This window comes from Ochotona curzoniae, unplaced genomic scaffold (genome assembly GCF_017591425.1).
Source record: "Ochotona curzoniae isolate NIBS_2020 unplaced genomic scaffold, NIBS_Ocur_1.0 contig_3255, whole genome shotgun sequence".
NCBI classification, from domain to species: domain Eukaryota; kingdom Metazoa; phylum Chordata; class Mammalia; order Lagomorpha; family Ochotonidae; genus Ochotona; species Ochotona curzoniae.
Genome location: NW_024465777.1, coordinates 5,208,045 through 5,222,903, shown reverse-complemented (window position 1 = coordinate 5,222,903; position 14,859 = coordinate 5,208,045). Strand labels below are relative to the sequence as shown.

The window sequence follows — 14,859 nt, the reverse complement described above, 5'->3', positions numbered from 1 at the left end:
GTTCGTATCCCAGCTGTTCCCTGCTTGTGGCCTGGAAAAGCAGTAAAGGATGGCCCAAAGCCTTGGGACTCTGAACCTGCGTGGGAGACCCAGAGAAAGCTCCTGGCTTCTGGTTTCAGATCAGATCAGCCGTTGCGGCCACTTGGAGAGTAAACCAGTGGATGGAAGATCTTCCTCTCTGTCTCTCCTCTCTGTATATACGCCTTTCCAATTAAAAAAAAAAATCTTTAAAAACAAACAAAAATGAGGCTTGTATTGTGGCACAGTGGGTTACACTGCTACCTGTAATATCAGCATTGCATACTAGAGAGCTGGTTTGAGTCCTGGCTGCTATGCTTCTTATCCAGCTCCCTGCTAATGCTCCTGGAAAAGCAGTGGAAGATGGTTCAAGTACACCCATATGGGAGACTAAGATGGAAGTTCCTGACCCAACTTAAGCAATAATTATTGCTGTGAATAAAATTTCCACTGAATAAAATTTTTCTGTCGGTCTCTCTCTGACACTCTGCCTTTCCAAATATAAAATACATAAATCATACACAAAAATGACAGCCACGTCCTGTATTAAGTCTCTGGATTCCCGTCTATCAGTTCCTGGCCTTAGCTTCTTGCTGATGCAAACCCCGAGAGGAAGCAGGTGATGGTTCAAGTAATTGGGTGTGGGAGACTTGGCTTGCATTACTGAATTCCAACTGAAGTTCCTGTCCCAGCCCATCCTTAGCTGCTGTGAACACTGGGAGAAGGAACAGATCAATCTCTTTGCCTTTCAAAGAAAATTTTATAAGATAGAGTTTAATTTGTTTCAGAAGGGGAGATTAAAATGCCTATAACAGCAAGCACTGGGCCACAGGAGCCATGATTCCATCCAAGTCTCCCTTGATGGTGGCAAGGAATGCAAATTCTTGGGCCTTCTTCAGGCAGATTAACAGGAGGCTGGATCACAGCAGGAGGCAAGACTTGATGCCTGGTACTTCAGTATCAGATGTAGACATGCATTCCGAATAGAGGCTTGACCCACTATACTACACAATCTGCACCCTCTCCCCATTTTTTCAGAACTACTTATTCATTTATCAGTGACTATAATTAATTCTCCAGGAAGATGTGAATAATTGAAGGAACTATAAATAGCTACACCTATGTTTTCTTTTTATTGTTTTTATTAGCCCTATTGCGGGTAATTGGTGTATGTTATATATATTAATTAAAGTCTCTAGAAAATTTGCCAAACATGACAAGTATCAGAATCATGATTCTAACCCAAGTATATATCAATTTCAAAGCCTATAAATTTTCTACATCTTGAAGCTAACTTGAGAGTGAAGAGCCTTAAAGCTTTTGTTGCCCACTTGTAAGTTTATTTCCACTAGACTGCAGGATTTTCACTGCTATAGTTCAGATCATGTATAATTCAGTACTTGTGCAGAAGAAAACCATTGGTTATCCAAGAGAAGTCTGAGTCCTGGTGTAGTAATTTCATATCACAGAATTTTGCCTTACTTGACGATGTTGAAAAAAAATGGTTTTTTAATAGCAGATACACTTTTCCAATTGTGTTTTCTTGGTGCATATTGACATGTTGCCATTTCTTGAGTACTGACCAGCTGGTTATGGGCACTGGCTTTTTTGAGAAGGGGAGATTGTCTTGCTATTGAAAACTTGATTCCTGGTCATGTCTAGCCTGATGATATGGAGTTAACTCCATTTGCATCTGCCTGCCCAAGGCACTTGGAGAACATAAATGCCAAAGTACCAAGGTGTTAGAAATCCACACCCGGCCCAGGTCCACCATTTACTGGCCATCTGGAATCCAGTTTCCATTAGGAGTCCAGGGGAAAGTCTGGAATGTGCTGTCAGTGGATGCATTCGACAGTTTCAAGGTGGTCTGGCTCTTTGAGCTCCTTTGAGAAGCAGGAACAATACTCAAGTGATTGTAAGTGGAGAGAGGCACAGTGGCTGTTTTCAATCATTCTTGGCTGTGCCCTGAATTTCTGGTTCTTTCAGAAAGCCTGAAAATTGAGACTCTAAGAGCATTGGAGGATGGTATCAGAGCCCTGCAAAGTTCCTTTTATTTGTCATTTCTGCTTCCTTTCCTGTTCTAACCTCTCTTCGGCTGTGTCCTTAAAGTTTGCATCTTAGTACCCAAGATTTTACATGAGTAAAAGAGAAAAGAGTTACATGGAAAGTCCAAAGTTTGGATTAGAAAACCTGTTGAGTCAGAGGAGGAACTTAGCAGAGAAACGGAATGGAAATCATTTCCTTAGACACTAGACAAGTATTCAGGAAACACCTCTGCACCCCAAAGATAGGCACAGCTGCCACACAGTGACTATTAAAGGGAGGTTCAAAGTTATAAGCAAACAGCTGATTCTCTGGGTTCTTGGGCTGTTGCTGTTGGTGACAGGAAATCTTGTTCCCCAAGCTGCTGGCTTCCTGTTTTATTTTTACTGCAGCCGAGCAGAATGTCCATAACAAGGAGCAGTCTGTTCTGAAGGTTCCACCCCCCTTGAGCCTGCAGGGTTGCTGCTTTTATTCCTCTTGGCTCCTCAGCCCTTTGCTGTTGTTGTTGTTATTGTTGTTTCACCTTTCAGATCTGTGGTGTTTTCTCATGTTTAGTTTGGTTTAAACGTTTTCTATGTACAATCAGCTTTTTGGCGATGAGCTGATGTTTTTGCTTTTTTTTATCTTTAGGAATTAATAATATTGGGGACCTGGATGTGTTACCTTTATGCTTTAACTTTTCATGTAAAGTGAATTGTGAATTTGCCATTTTCCCAAGCACAAAAACCATTAGGTCACATCAGACTTACTTAGGTTCACAAGCTAAGGAAACGGAATAAACCCAGTGTGCCAATCCAGTTTTTAGAGGTTGAAACCTTAGTGGACTGGCTGCTAGCCTAGTAGTTGAGCCGGCATCGATGCTTCCTGCTCATGTGGACCCCAGGCAGCAATGGTGATGAGGTTTCTGCTACCTCAGTGGAGTCCTGGACAAAGCTCCCAAGCCCCTGGCCAAACCTGGCCCAACCTGGCCCAACCTGGCCCGTCACCTACTGCTACAGTGTTTGGGTACTGAGCCAGAGGAGGAGAGCATTCGATTGATCATTCACTTGCTCTGTCTCCCTCTCCAGCACTCTTTCTGAAATAAAATAAATAAATGTTATTTTTTTAAAAGCCCCGCTTTCATCAGAAAGCTAGGAGTTCAGTAAATCTAAAACAGCTCAGCATGAGCTTGAAGGGCTGGAGGATTTCCCAGGGAAAGGGCCTCAGCAATCCACCGGAAAAGAAACAGTAAGTAGGAAAGTTCCCGGATCAGCTCCAGACACTTCCTGCTGTCTTGCAAGCACCTATATTTGAACCAAGTGGGAAGAGGATGGGGAGCTTTTGAGCAGAAGAGAGAGGACAGGTTATCTTGGAGCAGTTTGTTCAGCCTCAGGTGTGACATACTGAGCATGTAAAAGTGTTCTTAATAGTTTGTTAGTAGTATTAATAGCTACTAGCAGCTAGTATCTAGTTGTACATTAACAGTCACCCATTCAGGGAAGATCTGAAAGGGTTAAGTCTTGATATATACCAATGGAATTACTATTGGCCCCTTAATTTCCATGTGAAACATTATCAAATGACAGAAACTCTTTTTTTATTTTAAGATTTTTATTTACTTATTGGAAAGCCAGATATACAGAGTGGAGGAGAGACAGAAAGGAAGATCCTCCGTCCGATGATTCACTCCCCAAGTGAGCGCAACAGCCGATGCTATGCCGATCCGAAGCCAGGATCCAGGAACCTCTTCCGGGTCTCCCACACAGGTGCAGGGTCCCAAGGCCCTGGGCCATCCTCGACTGCTTTCCCAGGCCACAAGCAGGGAACTGAATGGGAAGCGGAGCTGCCAGGATCAGAACCGGTGCCCATATGGGATCCCAGTGTGTTCAAGGCAAGGACCTTAGCCGCTAGGCCACACCACCAGGCCCAGAAGCTCTTTTTTAAATAAATGTTTAAAATGTATTTGAAAGGCAAAGAAAGATCTTCCATCTGCTGATTTACTTCCCAAATGACTGCAGTGGCCAGGGCTGGGCAGGAGGAAGCTAAGAGCCAGGGACTCCATCTTGGTCTCCCATGTAGGTGGCAAAGATGCAAGTATGTGGTCGTCTTCTCCTGTTTTCCTAGGCATAGTAGTAAGGAATGGTTCGGAGATGGAGAATAAAGCAGCCCGCACTTAAGCCAGTGCTCATATGGGATGCCATTTTCTCCAACAATGGCTTAACTAGCTGTGCCAAAAAAAAAAAAGTTTTTTTTTTCTCTGCCTTAATTAGTTGCTTGGAATATGGGTATGGATACCTCGGATAGGATCTCTTTCTGCCTAGTGAAATGACCACATCTCCTTGTCTTTAGGAAGTCTTGTTGGTTGGAGCAGTGGTTGTCACTTTAAAATTTTAGGCTACTATGTAATTCATTCAGCAGTTACAATTCAGAAATTCTAAACTGATGGAACCTGTCTTTTGATGGCAAACCTTAAAAAGGAAGGGGGGTTGTAATGAGAAAAGAAGGAGTTGAAGTGTTTATTTTTAAAGCTGTTTCATGTATTTTTTATTTTTAAAAAGATTTTTTATTTGAAAGGCAGATTTCACAGAGAGCGAAGGAGAGATAGAGAGGGGGGGTCTTCCATCCACTGGCTCACTCCACCACAGTGGCTGGAACTGAGCCGATCTGGAGCCTGGAGATAGGAGTTCTTTCCGCATCTCCCATAGAAGTGCAGGGTCCCAAAGACTTGGGCCATCTTCCACCATTCTCCCCAGGCTACAGCAGAGTTGACTCAGAAGTGGAGTAGCTAGGACATGAACTGGTACCCATATGGGATGCTGGCCCCTGTCTATTCATTTAAAAATGATTTATTTGGGGCTTGGCGTGGTAGCCTAGCAGCTAAAGTCCTCGCCTTGAACACGCCAGGATCCCATATGGGTGCCCGGTTCTAATCCCGGCAGCCCTGCTTTCGATCCAGCTTCCTGCTTGTCGGCTGGGGAAAGCAATCAGACAGCCCAAAGCCTTGGATTCCTGCACCCATGTGGGAGACCTGCAAGATCGGCTCAGCTGCAGTTGTTGCCGTCACTTGGGGAGTGAATCATCGGACGGAAGCTCTTCCTCACTGTCTCTCCTCCTCTCTCTATGTGTCTGACTTTGCAATAAAAATAAATCAATCTTTTTTAAAAAATGATTTATTTATGTGAAAGGTGGGGTTACAGGGATAAAGGTACAGAGAAAGAGGTCTTCCATTCACAGTTCAGGCTGTAGTGGTTGGGATTGGGTTGGGTCTTTGTTTTTGTTTTTAAATTTGTAAAGTCAGATATATAGAGAAAAGAAGAGGCAGAAGGATCTTCCATCTAATGACTCACTGCCCAAGTGGCTGCAGGTCCCAAGACTTTGGGCTGTCCTCAACTGCTTTCCCAGGCCACAAGCAGGGAGATGGATGGGAAGGGGGGCCACTGGGACATGAATGGGTATCCGTATGGGATCCTGGTGACATGTGCATGCAAGGCAAGGACTTTCACCACTAGCCTACCGCACTGGGCCCTGGGCTGAGTCTTCTATGTGGGTGGCAAGAGCTCGAGTACTTGGTTTTGGCTTCCATTGTTTTCCTAGGTGTGTTAGCAGGGATTTGAATCAGAAGTAGAACAGTTAGGACTCGAGCCAGTACTCATGTGATGCTGGTGTTGCAGGGCTTGGGAAGGAGCCAGGGAGTACTTAACTCCCTATGCCACAATGCTGGCCCCTTTAAACCATTTTATATGAGAGCAAGATGAAAAAAAAAAAAAAGACAACCCTAGTGTGCCTGGAATTTGTGGTTGAGTAATACTTTCCTGTTATTTCTTTTTGAGGTTGTTTTTCATCGTTCTGCACATCGCCTGAAGCAGGTCCACCATGCCATTGGTGACGAGGAACATCGAGCCGAGGCACCTGTGCCGGCAGACGCTGCCCAGAGTGAGAAGCGAGCTGGAATGCATGACCAACATCACCCTGGCAAATGTCATCCGACAGCTGGGCAGCCTGAGTGAGTGCCTCCAAGAGCCTGTGCTTTGCCCTCAGGGGTCGTTGGTGCTCTTTATTTAGTTCCTTTTCCTCCCACAGTCCTATTTCTCCCCCATATGCCTTCCCTAGGTAATGCAAACTGCATCCCACCCCTCCCCAAAGAAAGGCTCCTCTCTGTGCAGATTCTCCCTTCCCTCCTTTCTTTATCTATCACCACCCTCTAGGTTCCCTCCCCCTCCCCCTCCACCTGCTTCAAAAGAAATCTGTGGGAAGGGTGGCAGGAAGGGCTGCAGCAAAAACTGCAGATGGAATGACAGAGCAGAATTCTGTGTGTGTAAAGTGGGAGGTTCACAGAGCAGTATCTTGGGTCGGGGAATGTGCCTGTAATTACATGAGCTGTTCCATGTAGCCTGACTTGGTGGAAGCCTCAAATGTGCCAATAGTCTTTATCTCCCCAACACCCTCCCCTTCTCTTTCCAAAGAAGAGTAAACCAAACACGCAGAGAGCTTCTGGCTGGTTTGTCCACCCTGCTATACATTTAATTGTGCTGCAAGCCCCCAGGTCCAAGTTCAGGGTACAAATTACTTCCACAGTCTCAAGGGTATTGGGAGTTTTGCAAGCTGCCTGAACACACAGTGACACAAATAGTAGTTGGAACCATTCTTTTCTAGGAGGAAGATGGGGGTTAGCCCAGTCTGTTTTGGAGCTGACGGAAGAAAAGCCAGCTCAACTGTGCTTTTTTTTTTTTTTTTTTTTTTTTTTAATTGGCAAGAATGAATGAGCTGCCTTGGGTGGGGTGCATGCATGTGGTTTGGATTTCATTCTGAATCGAGCTGACTTTGTTTGCTTGAAGCGGAGATCTCTGAGAAGGGCAGCTGCATGGATTGTCTCTGCACTTGTCTCGTGCCACTCCAGCTCCCATAAGAACCTCTGTCAGAATCCAGTGTCGTGATCTACCTTAGCGAAGGCATCTTGGTGTGAATTATGTCAGACACTCACCCCTCCTGTCGCATCACTGCCCTTAGTGAAGGCAGTGGAATGTAAAGAAAGCCTGCATTCCCCCCAGATAGTCATAGGCCCTGGCTTTCACCAGGAGCCTGAGGAGACACTGCTCTGCGGCCCAGTGATAGATGGAGTCTGAGATTCCAAAGCCCTCACCCAGCTCAGGGACCATCTTGGTTGATCCAGGGCTTAGGGAAACCTGGATGAGCGTCACAAAGAAGCGAAGCCCTGCCAGTGCCTGCTGCACACAAAGGAACACTGACAGCAGCGCAGCTGACAAGGAAGCACTCGAGGGCTGCGAGAGCCCCACCTCACTGCTGCAGAAATCATCGTCCCCACTCACGTTGCCCCGAGAAGACCAAGCGGGTAGGAGGCAGTCTTACACAGGCTCCTTCCACTAGACAACATGCGTTCAGCTCCTGGTTCTCTCCTCACACGGCAGGAGCGTCCCTCACTAGCAGGCATTTCTCCAAGACATGCTGGGTGGATGCTACTGCTGGCCCTCCCACCTGTGATGAGCCTGCACCAGTGTTGGTGGAAGCTCATTTGAGGGCTGGGGTTGGCTTGTGCCCCAGGAAACAACATTTCCTCACATTGTGTGGCTATCTAACCCTCTGTGTGTCCAGTAGCACCATTCTAGTGTATTTTGTGAACTGGATGCTAAGATCCAGGGGGTAATAAATGATCGCTGCCTTCTAGGAGCTCTGAAATGCATAATAGTTAAGGGGAGAAAGGCGTGAAAAGGGAACTCCCATCTGTCTTTTGTCTGTTAGGACAGGTTCTGATAGAAACTTGGCATAAATTATCGCACTTGTTCATCCCAGTAATCCTATGAGGATAGAGGATGGTATTCCCATTTTTCAGATGAAGAGATGAAAGTTCAGGAAATTAAGATAACTTGCCTAAAGACACACAGCCTGAAGGAAGCAAGCAAGCACAGTTGTTTTTTGTTTTGTTTTAACGATTTATTTACTTGCAAGGTAAAGTTCAGAGAGAGGAGAGAGTCAGAGAAAGAGAGATGTTTCATCTGCTAATTTACTCCCCAAATGACCCCAACGTCCAGGGCCAAAACCAAGAATCCAGAATGGCAGGAGCCTGAGCATTTAGGCTTTCCCAGGCACATTGTCAGGGAGCTGGATCTTAAGCCTGGACTAGCCCCAGCTGTGTTACAGCTACTTGGGGAGTAAAGCAGCAAAAATGAAAGTTTCTCTCTCAGGATCTTCTAGCCCCTGGGCCCAGCATGGTAGCTTAGTGGCTAAAGTCCTTGCCTTGCACACACCGGGATCCCATATGGGTGCGCTGGTTGATGTCCTGAAGCCCCGCTTCCCATCCAGCTCCCTGCTTGTGGCCTGGGAACACAGTTGAAGACGGCCCGAAGCCTTGGGATGCTGCATCTGTAGGAGACCTGGAAGAATCTCCAGGCTCCTGGCTTCAGATCAGCTCAGCTCCAGCCACTGTAGCCACTTGGGGAGTGAGCTAGTGCGCGGCAAATCTTTCTCTCTGTATCTCCTTCTCTCAGAAGCTCTGCCTTTCCAATAAAAATGATTAAGTCTAAAATAAATCTTTAAAAAATGAAAAAAGGGAGCTGGTCCTATGATGTATGAGGTTAAAGCTTCACCTGCACCCACATACGAGGCCCGGAAGAAGCTCCCCGTTCCAGCTGCAGGCTGGCACAGCTCTGACCCTTGCAGCCATGCGGAGAGTAAAACAGTGGATGGAAGATATCTCTTTCCCTCCCTCTCTCTAATTCTTCTAAGTAAAATAAATTCTTAAAAAGTAAAATCAAAACAACCTCAGACTTGTGTATTGCCATTGTCCCTTGCTTTGAGTCTCTGCCAACAGTGCCCTCATTTAGAGCTTTGACGTTCACCTGAACTATTGCCCAGGCTTCCCTCTGGCCTCCTCTCTAATCCAACCTGAGTTCTGTCCTCTCTACCCCTTCCAGAATGATCTCCCTAAAATGTAAATTTTACTTTTTTCCTTTTATAATTCTGAATTGGTTAAGTCTGGGTTAAATTTCGGATTTTAACACACTTGTAAACTAGGAATACAAAGCTTAACAGTTTATTTCACCTGTTCCTCTGGAATATCCAAGTTCTTTAGCCAAGTAGTCAGCACCTTCTTCTCGAAGAACACAAGACTGTTGAACGAAGTCTTCTCAAAGGGTGCCAGCCTCCTTTCCTGCAGTCTGTCTTCCTCCATTTTGCAGCCATGCCATTTAAAACAAAGAGAGAAAGAAAGGAAGAGAATAAAGAATAATTTACCAATTACTAAGATTCTGAGATAGGCTTGCTCCCCCATACTTCCACATAGGGTTCTTGCTGCCCTGCCCCCGGCTGGACAACCCTGGCCTTCCTTGTCTGCCTGGCTCCCCATATCTTATCCTTCAGACTTAGCTCAGGGCCTCCTCCCCAGGTTGGCTTAAGTGCTCCTCTGAGCTCCCACTGTAGGCTTTTATTATTAACTATCAGAGGTTGCAAATTATCTGTCTCTTAAAGTAAATCCAAGGGTCTTTGGAAGCAGAACTCATGTGCTGTTCATCCTTGAACCCCATTGTCTGCCTTGTTTGGTCCCTCCCACCAGTGAAGGTTTGTTGAACAATTCACCATATGTATCTCTCCCGTTCCATGCTGTTGGTGCCCAGAGGATAGAGCAGAGGAAGGAATACTTTCTGTGGGGAGGGAGGGTGCAGGTGGGGATCGAGAGGGTCAAGGAAGCCTTCACAGAAGAGGTTACATTTGAACTGGGCCTTGAAAGATGACTGTGATTTCATCTGGCAGAGTGTGCAGAGATGGGCTCTGTGTTCTTCAGGCCCTGACCTTGGCCTTGTGTGCATTGTACTCTAGCCAGAAGTGCTCAGTGTGGGAGTGGAAGTCTAATTATGGAATAGATAAAACACAAAACTTAAAAATTCCTCAGCCATAGCTTCCTCCATGACAGTACATCCAGAATTTTTATTTTCCTTCTGTCCTGTAACACTGCGTTTCACATCCTAGGCTGCCATGTCTTAGGAATACAGGTGCAGCTAGCACTTTTGAGCAGCACTGTGGCCACCCACAAGGAAAAAATGTCATTTGGAAATTGTACCGGAACACCCATTGCGTGGGCCAGGGAGCTCTGGGACTCCCACTCAGGCTGTGACAGGGGCAACTCCCCATTTCAAAAAATCAGTTTTACTTTCATGTAACATCTAGTTTGAAGAGTTCTGCTAAGGGAAAAAAAAAATGAAGACTACTCTGGAATCTTGTGCAAAATGCAATACCTGTTGTGAATGTCTTCATATATGGTATGAATGAATAGAATTTAAATGTTAGCAAGGACTTTGATTTTTTCCAAGTCTCATACTTCTCTTTTCAGAATTGGAGTAATTTTTTGCACTTGAAGAATAGGGACTATCAAATAACTGGTTAAAATTGTGTTGAAAATTTCCTCTGAGCATAACAGGGAGCATATGAACTGTTGATGTGGTATAGTAGGCCTGTAGCACCAGCATTGCACTTGAGTTTGTATCCCGGCTGCTCCACGTACCATTTAATTCCCTGCTCATAGCCTGGGATAGCTCAAGTTCTTGGACTCCTGTATCCGTGTGTGAGACCTGGGGAAAAGCTCCTGGCTTTTAGCTTTAGATCGACTCAGCTCTGGGCACAGAAGCATTTGGGTAGTGAACCAGCAGATGGAAGATCTCTTTCTTTGTCTCTTTCCTCTCAGTAACTCTGCCTTTCAAATAAAAATTTTAAATTTAAAACTATTTTTAAAAAAAGAATATAGATATTCACAGTCTTTAAAATCATTTGTAACATGGTGGGTTAGTTGTCCACACTTTACAGATGGGGAAACTGAGGCTTGGACATTTTGGCTTGCTGAGTATATGGAACTAAATAGTTGGGACTCACACCAAATTTGCTAATATGAAGTCCGCTGCTCCTTTCATGTCTTATAGTGTCATTCTGAGTCTGCATGAGGTGATATGGCAGGGGGAAGCCTTCAAACCACCTCACTCCTCCTTCCCTCTTCCATAAGACATCTCAAGGTTCCCCTTTTTATTTTTATCTGGTGGGCTGGAATTGTGATTCAATCAATTTAGTTGCTGCATGCAATGGCAGCATCCTACATAAGTGCCAGTTCAAGTCCCAGCTGTTCCACTAGTGGTCTTCCTGCCACTGTGCCTGGGAGAGCAGGGGAAATTGACCCAAGTCCTTGGGCCCCTGCCCACCCACATGGGAGGCCTGGAAGGAGCTCCTCGATCTTGGCTTCTGCTTAGCCCAGCCCTGGCTATAGGGGCCATTGGGGAGCCAGCAAATGGATGATCCATCTGGATGGATGGATGGATGGAGAGAGACAGGAAAAGATCTCTCTCTCTCTCTCTCTCTTTCTCTCTCTCTCTCTCTCTCTCTCTCTCTCTCTCTCTCTCTCCCTCCCCAACTCTACTTTTCAAATAAATAGAAGATTTTATCTGGAAAACCACCATGCTAACCTCCACAACTCCCACTACCAATGTTCCCTTCACGAAGGATTGGGAAACCCTGCTACTCTTGGTGACCTCAGGGTCAATTTTCTTTTTCTTGGGAATAGATATATATTTTGGAATCTGTTTTTTTTTTTTTTTCTTCCCACACATACCTTTCTCTAGTTTAGCCTGGATGAGCATGAATCCAGTGAAGATGAGCATGATACTTTGTGGTTTAGAGAAACTTGGGCTATCCTGGACAGGGCTCAGGTTGGCTCTCCAAGCTGCGGAATGGAGGTGAGGCTCCAGCGTGAGACCTCTGAGCTGAGGTGCTCCCCTCCCCTCCCATAGTTGTTCCCTCACAAAACCCTTCAGGGTGCAGAGGCTTGCCCCTTCCTTGATTAGGAACTCCTTCTTGACGTCCATTTCCTAGCAAACCAAACCATGCAGTTGACTGGCCTTATCCTTCCTCTCCAGGTTGTCCTGGGGTGGGGGGCGGGGTGGAACTGCAGCCACCTGCAGGTTCTGCTCTGACTTCTCAGGAGACACCTTGCTCCTCGGATATAGACTGAACCTAAATGTAGTTTATAAGCTAAAATTGAGAGCTTGCCAAAGTCGGTCTCCAAAAAGTTAGGTTTTGGTTAGGCTGGGTTGTTTCTGCCCACCTTTACCTTTCAAGCCAGAAGCTGGTTGGCATCTTTATTCTTATGCACTGCCTTTCATTCCCAGGAAGAGTATGCCTCGTGGCTTGGAATGACAGTATGGAGGTTGTGTCAGATTGCTGTTAGGTTTCTTTGGCTGCAAGTTCTGCTTGCATTCTAGAGTTGAAAGCACAGAACTCTTTTTTTTCTAAAAGACAGTTTCTAAGACATTGTGGAAAGAGATGGCTGGTATGTTGTTTTGCAGGGAGGGCTTAAAATGTGAGCTTTTCATTTGTTCCCTGAGATGTAGATTTGAAGGGTTGTAACCTAGAGCAAAAACTTTGAAAGTTGTAGTTTATAAAACATAAAAAAGTAACCTTTCACCCCTTCAGAGAAGTTACACATATCTGCGTGTGGCTTGTTGGTAAATTCAGGCGCCCTGGAAGATACCATGACTCCTGAGAGTTGTCCCTTGTACTTTTATAGTCCCATTGCAGAAGACAGTTCTTTATCATGTTAATAGCAGTTACCTAGAAGGTCCTCTTAACTTCCCGTGTGTTTTTCAGAACCATTTTACAAGGTGCTTTTGCATAAACCAGAGGCTGAGTGCTATGAGCAAATATCCAGCGTTAATTTTTTTTGCATTACACCTTTCAGCTTTATTCAGCCTGTTTTGAGTTTCGTGACTGTTCAGAGTTGGCCAAGAAGGCTGTACTCTCTACAGAACATATGCAGATGGCCCAGGCTCTGGAGAGTGTCTTCATCTCTCAGAGCAAGCATCTGCTTGTGGCGCAGAATATCCTAGCGGGGGTAGAGGGGTGGGAGTAGGGTGGTTCGTGCCTGACCATTTCTGTCCCTTCTGTGCACTGGTGACTTGGTTCCTTTGTTCTTTGCAGGTAAATATGCAGAGGACATTTTTGGAGAGCTCTTCACTCAGGCGAAAACCTTTGCTTCTCGGGTAAGCTCCCTTGCCGAGCGGGTCGACCGACTACAAGTTAAAGTCACTCAGCTGGATCCCAAGGAAGAAGAAGGTAAGGAAGCTGAGCTCAGCATTTGCAGGCTCTACTGAGCAGTTCCTGAGAAATGTTCCCCCATTTGTAAAAAAGCAAGGGGGGAATCACAGAGACCTATGGAGTTCTGCTTTGAAATGACACACGCCTGGGAGGTGTAAAGACACCTTTTAACTCTACCTCACCCCACATGCTCCCTTTCCCCAAAACCCCCAGTTTCCTGGCGCTCAACTTTCCTTTCTCAATTGTATTTTGCTACCATAAAAGTACTTGGAAGATTCCTTCCTCTTAAGGAGAGGCCTGCTCTATCTGGCCACATAGTAAACCTTTGTGTTCCCTCATTTTGTTCAGTCTTGAAATGGCTGGGCTGCTGACAGCCTTGTGGGGCTTCCCCAGAGGGGAAGGGAAAAAAAAAAAAAACCTGGCTGCAGACAGCCGCAGCCGAGAAATGCAGCAGCTGAGGCCTCTCCGACTGATGTGACTCAGTGTTTGCTCAGCCTGCCGTCCATTTTCTAATGCCTTGCCTCTTCTCCCAGTGTCGCTGCAAGGAATCAACTCCCGAAAGGCCTTCCGAAGCTCTACTGTTCAAGACCAGAAGCTTTTTGACCGAAACTCCCTCCCAGTGCCGGTCTTAGAAACATACAATACCTGTGATACTCCTCCCCCTCTCAACAATCTCACTCCGTACAGGTAATGGCTGGCTAGCTCCTTCCCTTTTCCAGCCTGTACCAAAAACAACTCTAGACTCTTTTATCTGAAGACGTTGTTTACATCAGAAGATTGTATCACAAAGCGTATTCTCTATCCCAAGGTGGCTTGTGGCAACAGAAGCTAGAGTTTACCCTGTAAACACTTGTCACTTAGTATTGTTTGGCTTCTGAAATTCATAGTGCATATCATGTATACCAAAAGTTTGCTGTAGCACTGCGTCCTATAGAGTTTAATTTGGTATAAGCCAGGTCCAGCTTGGATTCCATCCAAGGTATTTAGTTATTACAGAACCAACAGGACTTTGTTATAAGGCGGTCCTACAGCATGGATCCCAGGGGCAGCATGCTAGTGAGGCCCCCATTTGCTTGGAAACCACTAGGTTACCAGATGTTGGGGCGTGTTAGTCAGGCTTGCCTCATGGACTGGCTGCTCTGGGCCCAGAGGGGCCTTCCAAAGCTTAAGGAGTAACTGGCATTCTTCCAGAGGAGTGTCGTTAGTTCACTGTGTTTTGAACATCCTTTTGACATTTTGTTCTGAAAGGACCTACTTTGCTGTGACTGGACTTGAAAGAAGAGGGTGCCTTATAGACAACCAAAAGTCCCTTCCCTCTGGTGGTTTGGTAGTGTTGTCATGCTGAAAAAACAAATAAACACCGCAGAGGGGTGCATATTTATCTTGCCATCCATAAGTGTCTTTGGAACAGGTAAAAAGTAATTATTGATCGCTGGAGGCAGATGTCTGCTATCAGACATGGCTGTACTGCCAAGCACAAGTGGGTGCACCCCTGTGAAATTCAAGGATGCCAACCTGATTTAGGGACCCGGCAGCTTCTCCCAACATAGATCCAGAGGGAGTTAGTGGCATCTCGCTTTTTCTTTGCTGTGTGAGATTGTGTTTACCCTGCACTTCCCTAGGCACCAGCCAGCAGAGCAGAGTGGAGCTTGGACTCCGCAGCCTCTGTCGTTCAGTCCAGTTGTTTTAGGCAGGGGTGTGAGTCAGGAGAGATCACACAGCCGATCTGTCAGG

The 14,859-nt window shown here is 45.8% G+C and overlaps 1 protein-coding gene across 2 annotated transcripts in view; it reads left to right on the top strand.

Moving 5' to 3' along the window:
• Positions 1–14,859, top strand: part of WASF2 (WASP family member 2) — a 79,869-nt gene that overhangs the window by 52,607 nt on the left and 12,403 nt on the right. For both annotated transcript variants that reach the window (XM_040979668.1, XM_040979667.1), the window contains 3 exons: positions 5,871–6,043; positions 13,009–13,143; positions 13,659–13,812. In XM_040979668.1, the coding sequence (XP_040835602.1) occupies positions 5,914–6,043; positions 13,009–13,143; positions 13,659–13,812 (419 nt within the window). In that variant the 5' untranslated portion in view covers positions 5,871–5,913. The remainder of the gene's footprint in view (positions 1–5,870; positions 6,044–13,008; positions 13,144–13,658; positions 13,813–14,859) is intronic.